Here is a 20,574-nt window from a genome sequence, read left to right on the forward strand (position 1 = left end):
CCTCAGTTGGCAAAGCACTTTTCTATGTCCATGGCCAGATAACCATAAAATAATTAAGGCATAATGTTTTAGGATCCTGAGCATGCACTCTTGGTGTGTACATTTTAAAAAGGGATGGGGAACGTCAGAGCTAAAAGCCATATGCTGCCCTCCAAGTCTCTGGGCTCTCCCTGTGTCACAGCTGTTTCCCACACCACACCCCTTCATTGGCTATCCTCCACCCTGCCCACAAGTGCTTTTGCCCCACTATAAAAAGGTAAAGGTAAAGGAGCCCTGACAGTTAAGTCCAGTCGCAAACGACTCTGGGGTTGTGGTGCTCATCTTGCTTTACTGGCCGAGGGAGCTGACGTTTGTCTGCAGACAGTTTTTCCGGGTCATGTGGCCACCATGACTAAGCCACTTCTGGCAAAACCAGAGCAGCACATGGAAACGCCGTTTACCTTCCTGCTGGAGTGGTACCTATTTATCTACTTGCACTGTGATGTGCTTTCAAACTGCTAGGATGGCAGGAGCAGAGACCGAGCAATGGGAGCTCACCCCGTCGTAGGGATTCGAACCATCAACCTTCTGATTGGCAAGCCCTAGGCTCAGTGGTTTAGACCACAGCACCGCTATAGTGTGTCCTTTTTTACTATGTTGGTGCCTATTGCTTGTCCAGATAAGAGGATGGAGGGGGGGATGTGGGGGATGTCAAAACTCTGACTTCTTCAGTGCTGGGATGTTGTCTACTATAGAAAGGAAAAATGCACGCACACACACTTTTTTTTTTTACTCGGGCCCACCCAGGTATGCAGCTCCCCAAAAGAGGGAATATGACCCTCAAACTGAAAAAGTTTCCCAACCCATGATTTAAAACATATTGGTGGACCATGGGGATTGGGGGGAGGGGGACAACAGACCACCTAAGCCAGCCCACCCCTGCTGCAAAGTGATGTGTGTATATCCATGAGTATACACACATTACCTCATTGAGTACACAGACACTGTTATTTGCTGCATTAGTAAGCCTACGGCGCATTCTGATACCATAGACAGTCATTTTCTGGATCTAATTAAAACTCTCACTTTGGTTGATTTGAGTATATGAACAGGCAACAGAAGGGGCAATGTTCTGTCCCACACAAGCTTTCCCTTGCCCTGTGCTAGAATAGTGTCCTCCATTATGAAGCAAAGACCATGTCCTCAATGTAAAAGTGTTTCAGTTTCAGACTGTTCTACTAATCAGCTGCTTAGTGTAAATTTCAGCTTTCTAGCTAGTGTGGAACTGGAGGTAGCTAAGTCATTTGGGGGTATATTTTCTGTTCCCAGTTTCAAGGGAGAGAGGTAAGGATGCCCCATTTTCAGACTTGTCTAGCAGTCAGGGCATGTTGGGCTAGGTGTGTGCAACATTTCAGCTTCTTGAGTCCTCCATTTTGAGAGAGCAGGGTAAGAAACAAACATTCCATTTCCAGTTATTTTTTGTAATCAATATTTTTTGGGGGACTATGTGTACACAAGTTGTATTTCCTAAAGGCGAAAGATTTCCTAAAGGCCTCTAACCATTTTGACACGCCTCCAGTCTGTGAAACTTACATATGATGCGACTGGCCCCATTCATACATAAAGCTAAGCCAAACCATGGCTTAGCACGAAGACACAAGTGTGCTGGTTCCCAAGAGGAATTGGAAGCTCCCTTGCTCTTCTGTGGCCATTTTAACTCAGTGCATTGTGGCAGCCAAGCCAAGGTTTGGCCCAGCATCTCATTGTCCAAGTCTAGGTTTCTTGCCCAAGGATGATAACCAGGATCTGTAATCAAGGTTTGATTGGGGGAAGAGAGAAAAGCAGGTGTGAGTTCTTCTCTTGGGGTCAGCCATTGTAAGACATAGTTTGGCTTGCCATATTGTGCAAGCCAAGCCAATGTGTATGGATTTCAATGAAGGAAGAAGCATAACAACTTAAGTGTGATTACAAGTCACCCACTGAGCTCACTGGAGCTTATTCCCTGGCAGGCGTCCTTAGGATTGCAACAGTGCCTGTAGATGCCTGAAGAAATACTGAACTTTTCCATGTATAAGACGGGGTTTTTATACTATAAAATAATGTTAAAAAATTGGGGTAGTCTTATACACAAATAGTGCACTGGGGGGATGGGGAGACTGGTTGCAGCTGTGACCTGCAGATTGTCAGTGGTGATTTGGTGCGTGATTGGTGGCTGTGGCAATTGGTTGTCCGTTTGCTGGCTGCTGTTTGTGAGCGGTCAGACGCTTGCTGGCTTCTGCAGCGCGAGCGATTGTCAGCTCAACAAGTATGGGCAATCCTCCCCACAAAAAGCTCAACTGCTTTGGTGGACCCTCCCCCCAAAAAGCTCAACACCTCTGGGCCATTCCCCCCCCCAATACTTTAAATAGGGGGCATCTTATACACAGGGGTGTGTTCATCATTATTGATGAACCATTGATGAACCATAAGGTAGGAGTCAGACCAAGGGTGCAGCCTCATGGGGGCCAAACTGTTTTGGGCTTCCTCAGTGTTGAGGGGGCAGAGGAGGCCAAGTGCAAGAGAGGAGCTGTCATCCATTGAAGCGGCTCGGCACTCGGTGCGCGGCACCACTCAGCGTGGGGTACTTGCCACATGCAGCCTCCCAACCACGAAATGTGGCGCATGTGCCATGTCAGGCCCCTCAATCTTTGGCGGGAGGTGGCACCTCCAAGTCAGACTATCAATACCAAGCCTTTGCTTCAGTTATTTTATTCAGCTGTTTTACTGCTTTACTTGTATTGATTATTGATTTTTTATCCCTCCTTTCTCCCAAAGAGCTTGAAGTTAGCCATGTTACATTGCAAGTGTTTAATGCTTTGGTACATACATAGTAATCATAACAAATGAGTACAGAGCATGTCCAAGTCAGCCAGCTCCTACTAGGGATGGCAAACCCAAGCCAACTTCCCTAATAGGTCTAAAGGGAGAGAGAAAAAGTAAGAAAACAGATTCTTCTAAGCCACACCTGAGAAAGGGAAAAAAGTGACCAACTTGGCAGGCAGTATCTGTGTTCTATTTCCTGAACAGGGTCTGTGCAAAAGCTATCCCTAGGAGAGCTGTTAGCCTTAAATAATAAAGCAGATCACATGCACAGTGGACAGCAAGTGAGCTTTGGAGATAAACATCCTGTTATTTAATAACACAACACCGCAACAAAAATGGATGGCACACAAAGGCCAGCTGTGCTCCTCTCTGAATTCCCCACACTATTTCTGGGCAGAGAAACGGGGGTAGGGAATTCATCAGATTTCTCCAGTGGGAGGAAAAATTATCTGACCATTTTTCAAAGGCGAGACTTGCTATTAGCAGCAATACCACTTCTCACTTCTCTGTCTTGTGGCGTAGAGCTGCAGAGCTGCCCTCCCGACATCATAGTGGACGTTGGAGAACAAGGCTAGGTGCTCTTGTGGATACAGGAGCTTGGGGAAAATGAAGAGTAAGGGTGGTGGCCCGCTTAACTCAGACAGCAACCCCAACTCTCAAGTGGGAGGACTGGGTCTGAGTGGAGCAGCTGGAGCCACCACTCGCACTGGCTCCAGCCTGACATAGCAGAGACAACTGGACTGGGCCTATAAATGAAAGGTAGACTGAAGTGTAGGGGGGTTCCCACGACATAGTGATAACAGCAAGAACCTTTACTGAACTAACAGAATTGGACAATGGGGCAAAGCAACTGCTTATATACATTTTTGAAGGCCTGGACCACTCCCACATTCAACGTGATTGGCTGTCTAAACTCCCAAGTTGTGAATCATAATTCAGAGTTTAATTGGCCAATGGCAGTGGCCCAAACCCTGAAATGTTCTGTGATTGGATATTATGTATCAAATCAGAACACAGGGGCTCGGAATCCTTAGTCCAGACTCAAGCTCAGGCAAGAACAGACCACTGAATACATAACATGGATCACCACATTAAAATCCAGCAAATCATTGGATACACCAGCTCCATCCACTCCCTGCCCTCTGAAACACCCCAGTTCGGGGATCTCCTGGTGACTGCTGGTATGAGCTTCCACCTACATTTTCAGTAAGCATAGCAGGGTCTTCTACAGCAGTGGAGGTCTCCCACTGGCAGAGCCAAACAGCCACTGTATCCAAACACTACTTACAATGGCAGATCAAGGGTTTGGATTGCTCCATTGTTTAATAACCCTAAATAAGATTCCTTGTTATAAAGTCATTATACTGTTAGTTGTACTTGAGGTATGATGACTTTATGTGCCTCTCTCTAGCCTTAAGCCTGTTTGGCTATTTATGGAATCAAATATTTGCGTTCTCCCCCTTGTTGCACTTAAAACATATTGTTTCTATACAAATATTCAGAATACAAATGTATCATAAATGGACGGTGATATCTGTAATAATAATACTTCACAGAATACAAAATGGAGAAAATAGGTCGCTGCCCCAAGGATAATGAGACAATTTAAAACAGAGAGAGTAAAATCTGCCCATAGAATATGGTATTGACTGCATAGGAGCTAATCAATTTGTCTAAGTTTGCCTTTATTTTTGTTTGAAAGAAGATTGCTACGGTAATTTGGTATTACTTTTCATGAGGAGTTATGGAGTTATGACATGCTCATGAGAGTTTTTTTATTTACTCTTTGCAGCGCCGTCTTACATCAACTGCCTCAAGAAATGCAAGGGATCTAATTTTCTCAAAATTTAGTTCTATTTAAGACAAACTAGTAGCTTCCAAAAGGGTTACAAAATGATGGGCTCCAAAGTAAATTGAATCAAGTAGATTAGTACTTGCCTATTAAACTGCAATTAGCTCTTGTAGCAGCAAGACGTCGTTTCCTGTAGTTTGTTTCATATTTAGTTAGCTGCTTTGGGAATATAATCAGGAATCCACTGTGGTCTCTCAGGAGCCAGAAAGTTTAAACTAATTAAAACTGGACCAAGAAAACTCTCTTTAAGAATCTTGCATGAAAGTGTAATGACCTTGGCCATTGACTTGCAAGGAAATGTTATACAAGTATTTTTCAAATTGACAGACACATGGAAAGTGTTTTATTAGCTACTGTGAGAAAGAGGTATGCTTGGACGCATGTGCAACTAAAATCCCAGTAGCGTATAGCAAATACAAGCCTTTGGAGCATGTGAAAATTCTCGTGCCAGTTTCCTTTTTCCTCTAAACGGAAGCAATGGTAGCAATGCATAAGGAGACGGGGGTGGTTTGGTTTTTGTCTTTCCTTGTTTGCAATATCTTTTCACTGATGATGCAATTGCAGTGGTGGGTTGGAACTGCAGAACCTTGATGCTTCGTAATGTTTGCACTTCTGTCAATGTGTTGTTTATATTCTTCCTGAGCAGATGTACTCAGTTTGAAAACTTAAGTAACTATGGAGTCGATCCAAAAATTCTGTTCTACACTCAGAAGGATGCATTCCGTAAGTGGAGCTCTCCTTCCATGAATGGAAGCTCCTTTGCTGGCCAGAAGGAGCCAACTCTGGATAATAATGGGTTATTCCTGTTCAGCAAGTTTTCCATATAATATAGCCAAGAAAGAAAAAAAGGCATGGCAGAGCAAACAAAGGTTTCAGATTTATTAGATCTTAAAATATAGACTTGTATTTCAACAGAACATTTCAAAGAATAATATAATCTTCAATTTCATACACTCAAAATGGTACACCTTTATTCAAAAATATATTACGTAATGTACCCAAAATACACTTTTCAAACTTTATTTAAAATAAATTCAGTTCCAAATAACCACAACCTTTAATCTATCTAAATCACAGGCAAATCCGTTTCCTTTTTAAATGCTTCACAGATTAATTTTAACCTTCATGAGTTCTCTTCAAAACAGCAAGTCATAAAAGATACCTATATTAAAATGCATTACAGTACATGAACTGCAGTTTAACTAAGTAAGGCTTTGTGGTAAATTAAAAACATAGTTAAAAGCAGCTGGAACAGGAGGGGGGTTTTTTGTCAAAGAGAACTCTAACAGAAGTAATTGTTTAGTATTTCAACAGATTTTTGAAAAACAGGAATAAATGTTATTTGTAAGTGAGATAAAGTAATTTTTCTGAAACGCCATACAGCTGACCACATATTTCTACAACAGTGTGCACCCTCACTTCCCCGTCACAGACACAAATCCTATTAAATAATGCTTGAAGGTGAGATTAAGTAATCCAAGAAATAAGTAAATGAGCATTCTTCTTAACTTAAATAATGCTCTTTGAGGACTGGTTTGAGGGCATTTGGGGCAGGGGGTGTGATTATTCTCTGCTTATTCTCTATTTTATTAACTCACTCACTGGCTCATGTGTTTTGTTTTGGTCGATAAACACAAACAAATCCATCGCAGTAGCGTTATAGTTTAATAGACCAATAGCATTTACTTGAGGTAAGAAGGTTGTTCTTCTACATTCCACCCTGCCCTGCTCCCATAACTTCAAAAGCTATGGACCCAGGCAACAAGCAACCCCCAAAAGCTTAATGACTTCAGAAAAATCTGCAACCCCCACAAGCAAATAGAGGTAACATAGCTCCTATGGTTACACTCCTTCTGCTAAAGAAAATAGCTTTGACAATTATGTGCAATCTTTCAGCCCCTGCATTTAAACTGCCATTTATTTATTTAAACACGGTTCAGCGTTTTTCTTTATCTAATGGAGTAGAACTTCTAAAAGGAGAATTGTTTTTAGCTAAGCATTTTCTCTCTCTCTTTTTCAGCCTTTTCTAAATAAATAGCCCGCCAGAGTTTTCATTGGCACAATGTAGCCAAATGTATTCAATTTCCTTTAACAATATAAAACAGTCACGGGAGTTCTGGGGTTTCTGAGTTAAAGATAGAGAACTATACAAAGGCTTTTTTTAAAAAATGAAATAAATCTCAGCATGATTAGCTGAAAATCTGCCTTCAATATTCTAGTACATACTAATATAATAAAGCGTTTGCAATATCATTCATACAAAAGAAACTATATACCTTTAAATAAATTAATGCTACTATGTACATAATACTGTACATGAATGAAAAATGAAATAAACTGGAATAAGTTGTTTAAGGTCCTTGTTTCCTTAGAATGCCTTTTTTATCACCTTTACTATAATTAAGGAAAAAAAGATATTGAGAATCTTCTTTTTTACAAACCGATTCTAGTGGCAACCACATGATCGCACCACCATGTTTCTGTACTTTTTCAAAATAACATTTGAACTGTCATCAAAATAGAGCACAGAGATTGCATTCAGTTTCGTTGGGGCACAGCAAGGCTTAGGGACATGATCAGGGAACATCAAATGGACCTGGAAAAGGAAGAGAGACAAGTAGGACTCAGCTACATTCATAAAAATAAAGTCCTTTATATGGGTTATAACACTGTGACACCAGATGGCGCTGTGGAGTCCCGTTTTTCGCCAGTGGGATTTCCCTGTATGAAGTTTACAATGCATTTAACTGAAACGGTTTTTTTGATGTGTCTAGATCCAGCCGTAGTTAAACTAAGGCTTTGTTTGTACAGTCGTACCTTGAAAGTCAAACAGAATCCATTCTGGAAGTCCATCTGACTTCCAAAACATTTGGAAACCAAAGAGCGGCTTCCGATTGGCTACAGGACTGTAGAGTTATATCCATACTTTCTGCTTGCGTTGACATACAGTAGGTACATTGGATTGTATCCCATAAAGGTTTCCCAGTTGGTCATGGATTAACACTACAGAAAAACCCCTCCCTCTCTTCTCCCCATGTGTCCCCCATGCACCCTCTAATCTGCTTTGGGGCTAGGTGTGGAGAAAAGGGGATTGGAAGTCCCACTGTGCAAGTGGAGCTCCTTGTGCTAATGGGACAACTTCATTGGATTTGGGTTAGAGCTAGACTAAGTTAGTTGAACTTAGATTCCGTTGCAGTTAATGCAACAAGTTGGCAATGGTTGTACTTAAATTCCACTGATTTCTCCTTTAGCCACAGCGGGCACCAGTGAATGGAGCTCAACTCAAAGGTTCTGCCAGCCAGCAGGAGCAAACTCAGGATTCCAGCCAATGTAAGTATGTTACAGTGCTCCAGTAGCGCTGGCAAGGGTGGGGTGAAACCACAGCATATGTGATTGCTTTTTGGAAGGAGCAGGGAAGAGACTGGAGGAGGCCATTCCATGAAATGGGCTTGGATAACCATATGGAAGGCAATACTGAACAGCTTCCTGAAATGAATGGGAAAGGTAGTGGAAACATTGGAGACTGAGGGAAAATACAGGGTCTTTTGTACTTGAAAGCAAGTTAGGAATAATATTCTGCACATGTTGGGTGAGTTGGGAAGCAAGGAGGCCATAGAGAAGGGAGTTGTAATAGGAAGGACAAAAGAGTATTAAAGCCAGGATAAAAACTTCAGCAGTAATAAGTTTCGTTTGTTTGGTAAGACTGTTAAAATCTGTTATAGCCATCTGCCCAGCAGTGATATAAGTCTGTAGTCTTTGCCAGAGAACACAGAACAGGCAATCGGGAAACAGCTTTTATATAACTGTTACCACGAAAAGATCGTTTACCAGGGAAAGATCTTTTCGAACAATCATAAATCCTTTAAACACACACACACACACACACACACACACACACACACACAGTGTTTAGTAGAAATAAAATGCACATGCATTTCCTAAGGTTGTTTAATAAATAAAATGAAACTTTTGGGAATGTGTGTGTCTAGTTTAATTTTGTAGGGACTGTGGAAGTATCACGGGCTTCTCACTTTTGGAGGCAAGGGGAAGCACAATTTTCATTTTATCATTTCTTGCCTCTTTCTCATTTGAAGATGGAAGAGATTAATAAGAATAGTGGTCAGCAGTAATACTGCCAAAGTTAATGAATGCACTTAGGAATGTGAATTTTCCCAGCTTGTAATGCCTGATTGTAACCCCTTTGCCTTGAAATTGTTCCTCTGTTTCTAACCTAAATAAAGAATATTTCTAGATTTTGCACATTCTGCAGTCGTCATACTAGGTGCTCACATCTAATAGTCAGTGCCAGCATAAGGTTAGAAATAAATTACTTTAATGCCTCACATTTCACATAATTTTGTGTGTGTGTGTGTGTGTGTGTGTGTGTGTGTGGAATTTCCAAGTTCAAATAAGCCAAATACATCCCAAAGGTGTGTACTGTATTTTTCGCCCTATAGGACGCACCTATTTTTGGGGGGAGGAAATCAAAGGAAAAAATTTGATTTCCCCCCAGGTTTGCGCAGCCATCCCCAAGCTAGAAGAGGGAGACGGAGCACTTCGTCTCCCTCTTCTGCCTTCAGGGAGAGCCTCCCAAGCCTCTGTGGGGCAGCGCACTGCGCTGCCCTGCAGAGGCTTTGCGCAACCATCCCAAGCTAGAAGAGGGAGATGGAGTGCTCCGTCTCCCTCTTCTGCCTTCAGGGACAGCTTGGCCCGCTATCCCGCGAGCTTGTGGGGCTGGCGGGGGGGAGAAGCAGGCTTGCTTCTCCCCCCGCCAGCCTCCAGATCAGGTCGGGGAATAGGGGGATGGCGGCGCTTCGCCATCCCCCAATCCCCCGAGCTTGTGGGGCTGGCGGGGGGGGGGGAAGCAGGCTTGCTTCTCCCACCCCCAGCCTCCAGATCAGGTCAGGGAATAGGGGGATGGCGGAGCGCCGCCATCCCGCTATTCCCCGACCTGATCTGGAGGTTGTGGGGCTGGCGGGGGTAGAAGCAGGCTTGCTTCTCCCACCCCCAGCCTCCAGATCAGGTCGGGGAATAGGGGGGTGGCGGAGCGCCGCCATCCCGCTATTCCCCGACCTGGAGGTTGTGGGGCTGGCGGGGGGGGGGGAGAAGCAGGCTTGCTTCTCCCACCCCCAGCCTTCATATCAGGTCGGGGAATAGCGGGATGGTGGCGCTTCGCCATTCCCCTATCCCCCGAGCTTGTGGGGCTGGCGGGGGGGAGAAGCAGGCTTGCTTCTCCCCCCGCCAGCCTCCCGCTCAGGTCAGGGAATAGCGGGATGGCGGCGCTCCGCCATCCCCCTATCCCCCGAGCTTGTGGGGCTGGCGGGGGGAGAAGCAGGCTTGCTTCTCCCCCCGCCAGCCTCCAGTTCAGGTTGGGGAATAGCGGGGTGGCGGCTCTGCGCCTCCCCGCTGTCCCCAGCTTTTGGGTGCAGGCTGCTGCCCGCAAGCCTTGCGAGCCCGCGGGACATCCCGCCGGGCTTGCAAGACTTGGGATAGCTTCCTGAAGCCTGGAGAGCGAGAGGGGTCGGTGCACACGGACCCCTCTCGCTCTCCAGGCTTCAGCGAAAGCCTGCATTCGCCCCATAGGACGCACCCAGATTTCCCCTTCATTTTTGGAGGGGGAAAATGTGTCTTATAGGGCGAAAAATACGGTATTAACCTTGTGCAGCCTGATTCATCTGTAGTGTCTGAGAAAGTTAAGCTGCTGGTTGTTGTTTTTTCAAAGTGTGGTTAATAAAACTTTTCTTGGAAAGTTACAAACTTCATTGGGAACAGCCTGGTTGAAACTTTCACTTAGGTGAAGTCCAGGGAAATGAACAGTAAATGTCTTTAAATATTTTTAAAATTGGAAATGCTTATTATAAATGCTTATTATAACAAGGCCCTTTTTATTGTTTCACAGCAAGTGTCCTAATAGAGGAAAGATACTTATTGGCATCGTCAGCATAGAGGTGTCTGTTTGCTACAGTCTTGGAGCCCAACTCCCATGCAGTCTGCCATGTAGGAATCCCAAGGACTAATTGCTGAAAACAAAAGGCTGACCCTTATTGGAGTAATGTGATCACAGTGGAAAGGACTTTATTACAAGTTGTATGCATGAGCAATTAGTTCCCTAAACTGCACCCTACACTGAATTCTAACATAATTTGAAGTAGAACATGCCAGACTTTTGCATGTACAGTGGTACCTCGGGTTACATACGCTTCAGGTTACAGACTCCACTAACCCAGAAATATTACCTCGGGTTAAGAACTTTGCTTCAGGATGAGAACAGAAATCGTGCAGCGGCGGTGCAGGGGCAGCAGGAGGCCCCATTAGCTAAAGTGGTGCTTCAGGTTAAGAACGGACATCCAGAACGAATTAAGTTCTTAACCCGAGGTACCACTGTACATATAAATTGGAAGATGACAGCTGGAGGGACAAACAACAGGTGAGGCAAGATATTCATGATCAGATCTCAGGACACTTTTTTCTTGCAAGCTTAAAAGCAAGCTGGGTTGTGCTGGAACAAGGTGCTGTGGAAGAGGGTAATCCTTTCCCTTTGATCCCTTTTTTCTAGTTCTAAATAGATCCACCCACTAAAAGTGTTATCAGCTCTGCAGTTGGGGTGGGAAATGCAGGCACATGTTTTTTGGTCCTAAAAATGAATGACCAAGTCAAAATTTTAAAATATCATGGAAATGTTACTGTATAACAGTGCTTCAAGGGTTTCTTACAGAAATATGATTATGTGGTTTGTTTTAAATACCGTATTTTTCGCCCTATAAGACGCACTTTTCCCCTCCAAAAATGAAGGGGAAATGTGGGTGCGTCTTATGGGGCGAATGCAGGCTTTCACTGAAGCCTGGAGAGCGAGAGGGGTTGGTGCGCACCGACCCCTCTCGCTCTCCAGGCTTCAGGAGAGCCCCAGCGCCAGCCCCACAAGGTTGCGGGACAGAGGGAGGCGGAACGCCGCCATCCCGCTGTCTCCCGAAGTGGTTTGGAGGCTGACGGCGGGGAGAAGAGCGCTTCTCCCCGCTGCCTGCCCCACCACTCCGGGGACAGCAGGGAGACGCGCTGCGTCTCCCTGCTGTCCCCGGACCTGATCGCAAGGCGGGCGGGGGGGAGAAGAGCGCTTCTCCCCACTGCCTGCCCCACAAGCGCCTGGGGGGGAATTAATTTTTTTTTCTTTATTTCCCCCCAAAAAACTTGATGCGTCCTATGGGCCGGTGCGTCCTATGGGGCGAAAAATACGGTATTAATCTGCTTGGAATGAAATGTTAGCACAGTAGAGAGGTTTCTGGATATTTTCTTGCCTTTGCATTGAAAACTGCTGAAGCAGGGGAAGACATAAAGAAAGAAGGGTAAGCCAAGAAAACCTCTGTGTGTGTGTGTGTGTGTGTGTGTGTGTGTGTGTGTGGGATGCTGTCTCCCAAATAATATTCTTACACTTAAGTACACTTAAGAAAGCCCCGCTGGTATCCAGTGCCAAATGTATTGCTTTCCTTTCCTTTGGACAGCATCAGTGAGGCTGAGAAGAGGGTCTTGCTGTCTGGACTGCCAAGGCTTGTGCCCACTTCGGTGCTGCAAATGCAGCAAAAACAATGCAGGAGGCAGCAGTTACAAGTAATAAGCCCAACTTGATTGGCATCTACAGCCACAGCAGGCACTGCAAGTTCCAACAGTTTGACTTTCCCCCCGAAGGCACACACTTCCACTGTCTCCTGAGAAAGACTGATGCAAGCAGCTGATATCTATGAGATAATGTATTTACATTCCATTGGTTCAATTCAGACATATTTCCACCTCTTTTCCTGGATGGCACTCATTACATTTAGGGATGCATACGTACCAGAGTCTGCACTATGGCATGATTTGTTGCATTCATGTGTGCATTGAGAGGAAAGGAGCATTCTCCATCACAATAAAAGGCAGCGTAACCCTCTGGAGCTATAATCCAATCCTAGGCAACAGACAACAGAACTTTTAAGTACAAACTCAGTACTTCGCAGGTAAGAGAGATACTTTAAGGAAGTTGAGGTGCCAAATGAGAGAAAATCGAACACAAATCAAACAGAAAAAAAATCAAACACAAATGAATATTGAATTCCACCCAGAAATGTATACAGCAGGGATGTCCAACTTCCAAGAGACTGCGATCTACTCCCACAAAAAAAATTATAATAATGGCAGTGATCTATTTTGATCCATTGTAATGACCAAAGTTGTTGAGCTTTTTAGGGAGAGGAAGACCCAAAGTTGTTGCGGGGGAATCGATCAGGATCACGTGATCGACCATGGATGACCCGCAACTGACCGGTAGATTGCAGTCAACCTGTTGGACATCCCTGGTATACAGTAATGGTCCTGGCTCTTCTAGGTCCTGGGTAGATGTCAGTGGATTAATATGTGTGAACTTTACAAATATTCCACTGTTGCCTGCAAAGCAATGTACTGGCGATCTTCTGCTCTGCTAGCTGCACATTGCTGTCAATTCCTGAAGGGGGGGCAAGGTAGCAGACAGCTTGGTCTAGCAATACCACACTGGTGTTGGGAAGCTAGCAGAGCAAAGAACCCCACTGGCAGCTACTGACCCTTGCTTTGAAACTATTAGAAATAAACAGGGGACACTGCTGACAGAGTGAGGTCCAACACTACTTTCCTGTCTCTAAATTTTTGGCATATCAATTTTCCATGAAACAATATTTATTAATCTGGGATAACTAGATTACCTGAAAATTGATCAGGTAGGTTCCTTTAGCAGCTCACCAAAACCAGCATAATTACTACGGAATGAGTTATAGACAGAATTTCAAGATTCGTTGCAAAGATTCATGTTTAACATCCCTCCTCCTGAATCCTAAGCACCAGTTGCCATTATTATTATTTTTGCTGTCTAAAATAGGATTGATCATTGCTCCTACCTGCCAGCCTAGGTCTCTGAAGCTCACGTACAGTTCATGTTTTTTACAGGCTTGTTTCTGCTCACTTGTGTTATAGTCTGCAGAAAGGAAATAAAATGTATAAATACTTCTATGGTTCAAAGCATTCATTATTTCCTCCTTAGATATTACAAACATCTTGATATGAGTAAATAGCAGGAAACCTGCTTTTGATATATGAAGTGTTTCAGGCAATTGCATGTCATGCTGACTACTGCTATTACTGACTACCGTAATACTAGCAGAGGAGCTTTAAAAGAATTATATTAACAGCAGACTCCCATACACGTCTACCCAGAAGTACATCTCACTGAGTTCAATGGAGCTTCCTCCCAGGTAAGTAGATGTAAGATTACAGCCTCATTTTCCCTCAAAACCCAGAGCAGGCAAGAGGCTCAGTTGTAAAGGCATCATTAAGTGGGAGTATAATATCAACTAAATAAACCTGCCACTGAAGTATGTCAGTTATGGGCATTCACCCTTTTCAGGTGGGTGGTGGTTGTGGTCTCTCACTCTCTGCTGCCATCCCAGCGATTAGCTTGCGTGTGTTTGCCAGCCATTTGGGAATTCCCCCAGTTGGCAAGATCTCAGGGCAGCACATCCCGCCAGAATAACAGCTTCAAATGGGCCAATCAGAGGCCCCACCTAATGGGCAGTACCTTGCTGTCTGGCAAGGAGGACGAGGAGGAGTTTGGATTTGATATCCCGCTTTATCACTACCCGAAGGAGTCTCAAAGCAGCTAACATTCTCCTTTCCCTTCCTCCCCCACAACAAACACTCTGTGAGGTGAGTGGGGCTGAGAGACTTCAGAGAAGTGTGATTGCCCAAGGTCACCCAGCAGCTGCATGTGGAGGAGCGGAGACACGAACCCGGTTTCCCAGATTACGAGTCTACTGCTCTTAACCACTACACCACACTGGCTCTCATTGACTGCTGCCATAACCAGCTATGATATGATAATACAATTGTAATTGCATGTCTGTTTTATTTTAAAAAACAGTAGCTAATTATCTCCCATTGCCAGAAAGCAAGCAGCATTTTGGATTTTCATCAACCTGCAAAAACAGCAAGATAATAGAAAGAACTATAGGCTCTTCATCAACATCATGTATCTTTGTTGACAAGCTTCCCTGGCTACTCATATAGTTGAGTCTATTGGCATTTAATACAGTGAAAACATTATCAAACCCTTCTGGCCATCCCAGCCTGTTCTGTGTGTCCTGCACCATACCTGTACTGTTAATATTGCTGTAATTTTCCCATATTTACAATGAGTTAATAACTTTGACCGTTAAGAGAAATGGGTATAAAATGTTACATACCTTCCACTTCTACTGATTTCATTTTTCCAGAATGTTCATAGTCAAAAGAGTGTTTTAAGTCTCTAGCTTACTTTTTATAATAAGAAGACAGATCAAGGATAGACTACCTCATGAACTGATTTTCTAAGAATGTCAATGCATATTTTGTGCCCACTCAGTGTCCAACCATGTTAACACCTACTTGGTTACTGGTTCTGTTTTGGCATCTTAATGTTCATCATTACAGCATTTCTACCATTATAAGAGTAATTCTGTCTACTTTGAGGGGCTTCCCTTCCTTGATTTCTGCTCAAGAGTTTTTCCAGAATAGGCCTGTCTATTAATCTTGCACAAAGGATGGAGAGAGAGAAAAAATGTGGTGTATTTGCTGGCTGCTTTTTTTTGGGGGGGGGGTTAGACCAGAAACACAAAAATGTACTCACCAGCTTTTTGGAAGTCCCCATCTCCCCATGAGCTCTGTGTGGATTTTTATTCAAAAAAACAAACAAAACCCAAACCCCTCTAATATATGTAAAAGTATCATTTCAGCTTTCTCCACAATGTTAAAATTGTTTTTAGCATTTTCATAACAGATGAGTGCTGCCCAGATGTGAAAAAAAAGCCTCAGCACACTTGATGTGAAACTAAGCATTCAATATCCAATCATAGGGGGAAGGCGGGGGAGAATTTGATCGCACACTTATTTAGAATGCAAAAAAAATATTCCCTAAATTAAATCCATATTCCTTCCTTACATTTCTGCATGTTAGTAGAGACAAATGTGGGATGCAATATTACATTGCATGGTAAGTGGCTAGGGTGACATTACTATACAGAATCTGGTGCCAAAGATTCAATTTCACTGACTAAGGATTCAAGGTCCATGTGCTTATTCTGCTAGGAATCAAAATCATAGGATATTGTGGCTGAATGAACTTTATACCCAAATAATTTAGGAACTGGAATTAGGTTTAGTAGAAAAATACTTTGAAGGGAGAACAAGGAAATCGGATATAAAAACTCCTAAATGTATCCATTGGCGAGCAGCAAATATTTGAGATGGGATTGAGTTTGTCTATATACCAAGGATTATTGCATGTTTAATTAAGTTATTACACATCTGGGCTGCAGTCATGTGCACATTTACCTATGAGTAAGTACCGCATGTCTGACTAGACATGTATAGAATTGCACTATTAAGCATGTCCCACATCAATAAACAGAACAAGTTAGGCTTTTGTTTCTCAATGGAAGTCTGTATTTTGAATGAATATTTGACTCAGTGAAAGAGCTACTTCTGTTCATTTAAAAAACATGGCTGCAATATTGGTAACAGAACAACACCATGGAAGTTGGGAAAACTCATTGCATTGTATGAAGGAAAGAAGAAAAACATAAGAGTAACACTTAGGCTGTTAAACTCTATTGACTTCTGTGATTAAACCCCACTGGCTTCTATGGGAAGCAATGCATCCCTGGTTTAAAGTAATGGGTTTGACTGCACAATCACTTGTGCCTGAGAGATCTATATGTCTCCATCTGGCTCGTACTGGGTGGGTAAAGCCACAACCCTGGCTTACTGTTACGTGCAAACCTGGGAATGTCGGCTGTTTCACTGCATCGAATCATGGTCAGTAAACCAATTACCAATCGTGCTACATGCGATCTCTTGTGTGGAGCAAAACAAACTACAAACCCAGGTTCAGGATTGTAGTTTTTCCCTCCAAACATGAACCAAGAGGAAGAAAGATGGAACAATCTGATAATTGTGGTAAACCATGGTTTATGGCTTACCATGACATGTGAACATGACCTTTGTGCTTCCCCATTATTTCTGGGGTGTGTCATTTACATGTTCTGTATGTTCTCTACATGTTCTGTAGATATTATGCATTCTTTGTCTTACCCCCAACACTCTGCATTCTTGAGGAATCTTGCGGAGTGCTGGATTTGTTGCGGTTCTGATTTTTCTTTTTGTTGTTGGCAGCTCGGACAGATCGAAAAAGGACTTCGCTTGCTTTGAAGAAAGCAACCATGAATGGCTGTTTTGACTGAGGACCATGCCGTCCTATAAGGCCAGCAGATTTCACGTTGATACTCCTACCTGCAAAATAAATCAACATAAGCATATTTACCAAAACACAGAATAAGCTAAGCCAATTGGTGAAGGAGCCATGTTAGAATAATTACTCTGGAACATTATTATTATTATTATTCTACTGTATTCAAAGTAGCACTGTGTAACAGCTATCTAGAGTAGGCTGCCTACACACAGTGCCTCCATCTTGCCAGCAACCACAGTCAGTTTGTTGGCCCTGATCCAGCTCCCCACTGACTCCAGGCACTGGTCCAGCGCTTACACAGATGTTATCCTGATATATGTTACAGAGGAACAGAGTTGTGTATCATTAGTGTACTGATGACACTTCACCTCAAATCTCCCAGAAACCACCTTGGATGGCTTCATGGAGATGTTAAATGGCATTGAGGACAAAATAGTACCCAGCAGTACCTCACAGCACCCCACAGAAATATTCCCCAATGTTTTTCTCTGAATTTGACCCCAGAGAGAGGACCAGAAGCACTGTAAAACAGTAGTCCCAATGCCCATCTCACAGAGCTGGTTCAAGAGGATACCATGATCAATATTATCAAAAGCTACTGAGTGATCAAGTAAGAATAATGGGCTTGCATTCCCTCTGTCCTTCTCCTGATAAAGGTCACCCAGGATGACAAAGACCTATCGATAACCAGGCCTGAACCTCAATTGGAACAGGTCAAGGCAATCAGCTTCATCCCAAAGTATTTGCAACTGTTGAGCCACAACCTTTCCCCCAAAAGGGACCACTCATGACTGGGTGGTCATTGTCTCAAACCAATGGTCCCAGGCTTGATTATTTGTTCCCTCAGGTGTGGTAGCATCACCGCTCCCTCCCACAAGGATACATTGACCACAGCTTGGATCCACCTGGTTGTACCACCTCAGCAAGCTTTTAATAAGCCAAGAGGGAGAAGGGAACATGTTGTTATTCACATCATTGCAAACACCTTGTCCACTTCATCAGGCTCCATCAACTGAAATGTAATGTGAAAGGCAGATATGCTAGACATACATAGAATAGCCTCATCTATTTTGAAAACGGTGTAGCGCTAGAAGACAATATTGTGTCTATTAGAATCCCACATTGTGATGGCAAAGTAGTCAACTTTTTTTTTTAAGCCACTATCCTCTTAATTTAAAAAAAAAACAAGAATGGCAGATGGGGAATCCTGTATACTCGACACAAATCAATACGAAAGAGAAAGGCAGGCATCCTACATATCTATACTCTGAGTCATAAATAATTTCAAAGCATTACTCAAATTTCACCAAAAGCCTTAAGTATAGGTACAGCTGAGGCTTCAAGTCTTTCAAGGAATAATATATAATAGAGGTTGAAATATGTACATGATTGACTCTAGTTTTACTCCCAGGGGGATGTACATATTTCTCTATAATATTTGTTCAGTCAGGACTGAGCACTACACTAGATTATAGACTCTGACCCTCCGGGGCAACCGGGGGTGGAGGAGTGTTGGAGGAAGGCGTTGAAAATGGAAAAAAAAGAGGGGGGGAGCTAGTCACTAAAGCTGCATCCATATGAATTTCGAACAAATAAGCCCCCAGCTCTTAACAGAATTTATTTTGGCAGCCCGAACACCTTTGTGTCTCCACGTATTATGCAGAACCCTTCGTTCCGCCAGAAACCGAGACAGTGTCATGTGAAGCTATGCAGCTGTACAAGGGGAAAGCGTACAAAATTCCTTAAAATAGTAAAAGAAATTCTGAATTGCTAGCCTGGTTGGCAGCAACATCCCTCTAATCTATAGCAAAGTAGGAGATGGGAAATGGTTAAAATCCTCTGAGAAAGAAGCATCTGCCTTGCAAATGTATCATGCCATTAAACTCAATCTCGCTTGAGAAAGAACTTACTAATAGTCATAGGAGTAAGCCTTAAACAAATAAGCATATAGGCTTCCCTTTTAAAGGCAAACTTACAGTGGCTCTCTGCCAGGGTCTATATTTCTTAGAAAAACTTCTATCATTGGCGTAAATGAAAGAGGCAGTTTGATTTGTGGTTAAGGCAGTTTCCATTCTACTTCCACTGTAACAAATGTATTAATTCAGCTCAGACTTCCTCCTCCTGGCAGCCCTTTTGCAGTAAAAAAGAGAAATTAGAAGTCGCAGCCAAATACCGTACCTTGAACTGACCCACTTCAATACATAAACACTTTTACAACATGTTTATTCAGGTGTAGCACTTTAAATTGCTTTAAGATGTTTCCAGTGACAGAGAAACCAGCAAAGGTGAAAAAAGGAGAACTGAGAAAGTTAAGCAGTTCGGGAGCGGAATGGAGTGGCCACATATTATGAAAAAATATATATGAAATAATTGCTGCTTCATGGAGGGGAGAGTCTGGAAAGCAAAATATGTATTTGTTCAATTTCTAATTTCATTTAAATGATTGTGAAATAGTATAGTGCAATTCATTGTTGAATGTGAAAGTCTTTAGCAAGTCGGATCTGGAAAACCTTTTACAGATTATTACAACCTGGACCAAACCACAGCGTTCCACATTTACCTTCCTTTTTCTAGGAGTCCTTCTGACGAGGCTCTCTGTTTTGTTGAAAGGACTTTCAATAATTTTATTTTACCTATAAAAGATTAATACCTTACTGGCAGACATTTCAGGAAATCTATTAGATGTATATGTCCTGAATACTATATAAAGGTATGTGTGAGACATTATTTTAAAGGGAGTTCACTTTGGTTTTGAAGGATCACACACACACACACACACACACACACACACACACTTTTGCTTCTCACAACCTAAATTTTCTGAATTTACAAAAGTGTTTTTTGTGTGAGAAGCAAAAGGGGGGGGGGGTTGAACCTTCAAAACCAAAGTGAACTCCCTTTAAAATAATGTTTAATATTATTAAGTTTCCTGTCGGTTTCTTTTTAGATTTCAGCAGTGAGATGACTATTAAGATGCCACAAGCTAAGGTTTACTTAAGTCTTCAAGATATACAGAGATACTCTTAAAAATTAGTCTAAGCCCAAATACCCTTTGAACACAGAGGCAATTTATGTGACTCTCTATCTGCTGTTTACTTGATCTTTTGAACAGCCAAGGTAAGCTGCGAGAAACAGTTTTCCCCACCCCTCACCATAGAATTATGGCTCAGCACTTCTATTTTTCTACATAAAAAAACCAATAAATAATCATTTATATTTCAAAAGGTTTGCTCGGCAGTAAACTCTCAATGACTACCATTCAACATAGCTCCACATAAGTAAATTTAGCATTATACAAGTTGATAATTCTGGAGAAAAAAGCATGTTACAGTCATCAAAGCACTTAATTCAGAATTGCCCCATTGGTCTCAAAACTACTACAAAATTAGTGGTTTCATAACTGAAGGCTCAGCTTATTTATTATGGCCAGGATCCAAACAACCATGCAACTAGTTCCATGCACCCAAGGGAGTTTGGAGCTTGTGTTTTCTGAGCAGCAGACCCTCATGCCATATAGCAAACCTCTTTCGAACCAGAGCGCCTTTCAAAAACAGTTTGTGATCATGAGCCTGCTATTCAAAGGGAAAATGTTCAACCG

The 20,574-nt window shown here is 42.8% G+C and overlaps 1 protein-coding gene across 2 annotated transcripts in view; it reads right to left on the bottom strand.

Moving 5' to 3' along the window:
• Nucleotides 1-5,558: 5,558 nt before the first annotated feature.
• BMP5 (bone morphogenetic protein 5) overlaps nucleotides 5,559-20,574 on the bottom strand; it is a 56,054-nt gene continuing 41,038 nt past the window's right edge. For both annotated transcript variants that reach the window (XM_081187135.1, XM_081187134.1), the window contains 4 exons: nucleotides 16,820-17,017; nucleotides 13,594-13,670; nucleotides 12,522-12,632; nucleotides 5,559-7,289 (listed from right to left, as the gene is read on the bottom strand). In XM_081187135.1, the coding sequence (XP_081043261.1) occupies nucleotides 7,140-7,289; nucleotides 12,522-12,632; nucleotides 13,594-13,670; nucleotides 16,820-17,017 (536 nt within the window). In that variant the 3' untranslated portion in view covers nucleotides 5,559-7,139. The remainder of the gene's footprint in view (nucleotides 7,290-12,521; nucleotides 12,633-13,593; nucleotides 13,671-16,819; nucleotides 17,018-20,574) is intronic.

This window comes from Podarcis bocagei (assembly GCF_964188305.1).
Source record: "Podarcis bocagei genome assembly, chromosome: 3".
In the NCBI taxonomy this organism is placed as follows: domain Eukaryota; kingdom Metazoa; phylum Chordata; class Lepidosauria; order Squamata; family Lacertidae; genus Podarcis; species Podarcis bocagei.